At 37.0% G+C, this 6,000-nt stretch overlaps 1 protein-coding gene across 1 annotated transcript in view; it reads right to left on the bottom strand.

Moving 5' to 3' along the window:
• Positions 1 to 3,549: 3,549 nt before the first annotated feature.
• The window catches only part of LOC149542478 (vacuolar-sorting protein BRO1-like), a 128,434-nt gene continuing 125,983 nt past the window's right edge, over positions 3,550 to 6,000 (bottom strand). Inside the window, exon 8 of the mRNA XM_089797421.1 lies at positions 3,550 to 4,548. Coding sequence (XP_089653547.1) covers positions 4,006 to 4,548 — 543 coding nt within the window. The 3' untranslated portion in view covers positions 3,550 to 4,005. The remainder of the gene's footprint in view (positions 4,549 to 6,000) is intronic.

Raw genomic sequence — 6,000 nt, 5'->3', positions numbered from 1 at the left:
AACTCAAATACAATCCTCAAATGAGTTGCTGCCTCTTTATACCATGGCATTAGTTATAAGCACGCACCACCATGAGATTCAACCAAGGTACTAAATCTCCTTTCTCTAACACTCCTCAACACTAACACTAAGAATGTCCTTGAACAAGAAAATACACTTACATTTTATAGCATAAAAAAATAATAGTATGTTTTTAATTCCTCAACAAAATATTCTATATAAACTCATTGTGAACCAAACCTTGACTAATCTAATCAATATTTCCCATACATTGTCGACTTAAACTATAATTCCAAGTATACATAATATTTTTTAACTTATCCTTTTAACCTTTGCTAGAATAGCATAACTTATTAATTTATAATTAGTTTAGAATAAGAAAAGAACAACAGATGTAAAATCAGTACTAGATTCATAGTCCTCAAAGACACCTATTATGAACAAGGAAGCACATACACAAATGCCAAAAGACTTTGAGCATCAACTCGAAGTAGTAAATTCACAAGTAAACATCCATTCCCAATGAGTAAATTTTAACACACAGAGGTTTGTTAATCTTGATGATCATGAAAGGCCAAACCAAACAAGAGTTGTAAAAAACATGTAATCATGAGAGTACATGTAAAGACCATCAACGAAAAAAACATAAAGAAGTTCAAAACAAGTAGATCAAAAAAATCCAACTACAAGGCAATTCCCTTATGACTAAAGGATAATAACAAGATGATATGGCCAAGCTCAAAGCTTTGCACACCATATATACATGGGACCAAGTAATAAAATTGTGTACTAGCAGAAAAGGTGAAGTCAATGTGATTCACAAAGGGTGAGAATGGAAGGGTTGATCATTTTCTCACTTCAAATAGAGAGCATCTAAAGGCATATGGTTAAGGTTGAGACATCAAGATTGACACTTGCAATCCTATACTTTTGAATAACTTAATGAGCACTAGGGACTTACTATATTAGGGTTCTAGGACTACCTTAAGACCTCAAGCATATTCTCATCAAGTTGCAATCAACAAGGGTGTGAATCGAAACACCAAGATTTTAATGTATGTTACCAGCTCAACTACTCAAGCCCTCAATTGACAAAGCTAGATACAATCAACCAAGCCACTATTAAGGGCACAACGGTCAACCTCCTCACACCATTTTATGTAGCATTAATATATGACAAATGATGATCACCATATGTTATACCCCATAACATATGCACTTGCAGAAGGAAAGGATCAAACTTAATGCTAAGGTTCCTTATAATTTTCCCAAGAATGCTCTCAAACTTAATGTAAGGTTCCTTATAATTTTCCCAAGAATTCACTCGAACTTAATGCTAAGGTTCCTTACAATTTTCCCAAGAATGCTCTCAAACTTAATGCTAAGGTTCCTTGTAATTTTCCCACCTTAGGCACTAGGTGGGAACACAACAAAGACAAATTAATTAACCTATTAATGGCAATTAGGTACTCATAATAGATACTAGATTTTACAGGAAGTCGATAGTTAATGCAACTCAAAGGGAAGTTAAAGAATCACATACCTATAGATAATTTTATAAAATACAAGAGTGCCATCACGTCTAGTCAACCAATCAGATATTATCTTTAAGGAATTGAAACATTGTCACCAAAACCTTAGGGCTCAATTTCAGTTCTAATGCACTCTCAAGACATCTAACTCCTCCCCATAGCCCCAAAGAACAAGAAATGGGATAATTACACAAGCTCTGCACTCGGTCGTCACACACGAATTTACACAAAAAGCGGCCACAGCCTAGCTCACCCCCACACTGCCCTCAACAAAACCACCACAAAACTCCAGCTCAATGACATTGTCCCACTAGTGAAAGAGAGATCTTCAAACTTGCACTATTATTTCTTTGAGAAACATGGTAAAAGAACAATTGCACAACATACTGCCTATTTTGACGAGCATTGCATTCCTCTAAGCACAACCTCTGTCTACAAAACACGATCTCCCAGCCAGAGGCAAATCATGGAAAATATTGGAGCCCACAGGTCCACACTCTCCAACACATCTACACAATCATCACCCCTGCTTATTTATCATCTATGGAACCATCCAAAAAATTTACTGTCTTATGTTGTCCTACACAAGTCCATTTCACCAGCAGTCAAATCTATTTGTTACCCCAACCCCAACAATGAAGGTTTTACCAATAACCAAAATGATAACACCATGTCCTGACTAACGGAATGTTATAATGTAAAATAGCCTGTGACTTTATGTGACTTGAACCCATTTTTCCTCTATTTTGAATCTGGTTTTAAAATCCCAACAAGCTGGATGGCAGATTCCCTCAAACTAAACTAAATGAAATGTTTCCAGTCAATTTTATAAGGTCATTTTATTACATCTCAACTCCCTATGCAATCATCTAACCCCAAGTTCCCATAACAAGGAAAAATGTAGACATGAAAAAGATATTCTATGCATCTCTAACAATGGGTTCTAGATTATTTGCTGCTCAAAAACACAAAAATCATGCCAATCAAGGAATAACAACCTAGTGCTCAAACTTTTGGTTTGAACAAATAGCTTCTCTGTGGATATAGAAGGCATTTATGTGCATGAATATTAAGTCTACTAATTCAATGAAGATTAGTAATTAGATTTAAAGATCCTAATATCAATGTAAATTAAAGATAAATGCCAATTATGCCTCTTATGGTTTGAAGAAAACTCTCCTTGCAACACCCTTAAGTAGTAATCCCCAAACTGTAGTGATAAGCTAAGATGGTAAAACGATCATCATCTGATAAACTGGTCCAAGACAATTTACTAAATTGGCCACCCTGAGACATCATCTTTAGCCAAAAAAGAAATGAATTGATCTACTCAGAGCTATTGGGTTTAGTTTATTAGTAATAAGAATCGGTAATTAATGAATCATCTAGCATTTTGGCCCTAACCACAAGAGGTCTCTAAAATGTAGAATATAACCTAAAAAGGAAAAGTAAGTACAGCAGCAGAAGTTCCAGACAAACAAGATTTTCTATTAAATGTTTGTACCTGTGAGATATGCCAAGAGAGAACAAATTTGATCGACCCCCTAAGAGTTCTACCAAGGATGGTACTGGCTACATTCCAAGAAATAAATAAGTTCCTTGCAGATTTAAATCTTCTAATACTAGCAACGATTTACCATGCTCCTACTTTACTTTGGGTTCCCTGGCCATAGTCCGATTTCTTGCCAGGTGTTTAACAGTTGGCTTTTGAATGGCTCTTTGAAAGGGCTTATACATTGGGTTTGGCTAAAAAAAATTCTTATAGCCATTAGTTTGCAAATGCTGTTATTATATGCTTTCGCATTGCAATTTTCATCTATAATTGATATGACTTCTCTAAACAAGATTCTTTAAAGAGAGATATCTGTTAACAAAGGCTATGTTCCATAGCAAAATGTTTAGAGTGCATTTTCACAAATCCGTTATGCATTCACTGATTAGAATCTAATAGTAGCATAAATGAATCTATTGATTGTGTCCATAAACATGTCCATAAACATCTCTATAATCCTTGAGGTTGTTTGTGCCTTAATAACAGATTTTATTCATAGAATATATGGTGACATCCATAAGAGCTTTGATGATTTGAGAATGTCCATAATTACATGTTTGAAAAAATAAGGAGAATTGCACTTCCTCCAAATCATTTTCTGGAATTGTCATTCCCTTGTTAAATAAGCACTCGAAATTAGAGGTTCATCCCATATTAGAATATATGTTCAGTTTGACAAGTTGATCCATGTACTAAATGATGCCAATCATTTGTTCCATTTTAATTCTAGAAAGTATCAAAACCTATTGGAAACAATAAATAATGAACACAGCCAGGAATGTTAATAAACTCTCCAAAAGCCAACTAATACCTATAGTATATACAAACAAATATGAAACAGATATACATAAAATACAGATGGCTCGAAAGTGTTCCATTTTATCCACCATGAGTGATGTGAATCCCTTTCAAGTATTCTGCTCAACGTTTGTAGTAGCCACTTTGCTGTGCAGGGTAGTACTCACTAGAGTGCGGTCTATGATAAGGATGTTGAGGTGCAGCTGGTGGTGGATGTGACCCTGGCATAGCATTGTAGTATGGACCACGCCAACCTGGATAAGCTGGCTGGCCATAGTCATGTGGTACCGATGCCTGAGCTGTTCCAGGTGAGGGATGGTAAGAACTGGGAGCTTGTGAATAATATGGAGGTTGACCTGAGAAGGCATTTTGAGGGTGACCAGGTCCTTGTGGTGTAGAATATGGTGGCAATGATTGCTCAGCTGTGCGATAATAAGGTGGGTGTGGACCACCTGCCTGGTGTGCATTCTGTGGATCTGGAAGTGAGTTAACACCAGCAGATCTTTGGGATGTTGAACTAACTGATGGGTAATTGTAAGAAGATTTACCATCATTGAAATTAAGTCCAGCTAACTGTCGTTGAAGATCTTCCATCATCTCACGGCACTGAATGTTGCGAGTCATGACAAAATCACTACACTGTTGCTTTAAATTGTTGATTGCATCCTGATGTTGCCCACAGAAGTCAGAATCATGGAAAAATCAGCTAATTGAAAAAATTGCTAAAAAGTTCAAAAATTGTATGATATTGTACAGAAATATTGATGCACAAAACAGTTTTGAGGGGAAGCAGTAAAATTGCTTGCACTCCTCAGCCAGAAATACATATAGCAGTAGTTTGAACATTAAAACATAAATTCAAATATCTTTTGAGACTTCAGGGTTCCTATTTTGAGACTTCCCTCCTCCTGCATTCCATTAGATTTAGGGTGGTTTCCACGTCATTTGGTGGATTTGTCTCTTCCTAATGAGAAAGATTTTGTTTGTAAGCATTGGAGAATCTTTTGTTAGCAGGCATTCTTCATTGACATTGGAGCTTCTTCATTAGATCTCCTCTGTTTTTCCTTCCTATGGGGGATATTTGATTGTATTTGCCTGATGTATGTTTGTAGAATGGTTACCAAGACAGAATAAATAATTATGACCTCAATTATACCAACATCACATAAACATTTATTACCAGTAATAAGCTTACAAATAGTTGGCGAGGGAAACCAGTACTCTTTATTGATTACCAAAACAATGAGTACATCATTCATGTTCCAATGTTCTTAAATAGAGGTCGGTCAGTTAGGAAGACCAACCAACACATTCCCTCTCAACTTGACTACCCCAACCCAATACTAACTATCCTTAATTACATCATTGATTTATTATGAATTACATTATCCCCCCCAAAAAAGAAGAAGTCTCCCAAACGACTATCCAACAAAAACCAAAAGAAAACTAGACTTCAAGAGGTAGGGTGGGAAGACGTTCCTGAACTTGGTGCTCGTTCACAGAAGCGTCGGAGATCACGTTCCGCAGCCATGTGCTTAGCACGAACTCCTTGAAGGAGTTGCAAGGCTTCCGTCCTTCTCTCTTGCTGCCAATTTCTCTGCTAGAGCAGCTATCTCTGCCTTCCATTCTCTTTCCATTCTTCTTGTGAATATGTCCCTTTAAATACTTTCTCCATCTCAGCAAGTGCATACATGAGGGATGGCTGCTCCCTTACTAAAGGCATGTTATGTCCGGCCTTCCATATTCCAAGTGCCTCTTCATGCCCGACTCAACTATCTCTAATATGTATGGCAATCCTTCTTCATAAATGCCACCAAGGACTCAATTGCTCTAACAATGGCCTCCAAGCTTTGTCCCTTATCCTATTTTATAATATCCTTAGTGGTTTGTTCCAATACCTGTAACTCTTTTGAGGAGTTTTGCAGCTTTTTCCTCCAATGACAATGTTTCCAGTCCTATCACCACTGGCTCCAAGTGCTCACTGTGTGCTTCTTCCATTTCCATCTCCAAGGGCAGTGGTGAAGGTGTGGGCATCATCTCAAACTTGTAGTCTAGCAACATCATCCAACTCTGTGTCCTCAACTTGTGTTACCTCCTTTTCAGTTCCCATTTCTTGCA

Source organism: Cupressus sempervirens, chromosome 8, assembly GCF_028749045.1.
Source record: "Cupressus sempervirens isolate cs-2001-9-10 chromosome 8, ASM2874904v1, whole genome shotgun sequence".
Classification (NCBI taxonomy): Eukaryota; Viridiplantae; Streptophyta; class Pinopsida; order Cupressales; family Cupressaceae; genus Cupressus; species Cupressus sempervirens.
This window is presented reverse-complemented; position numbering and strand designations above follow the sequence as displayed.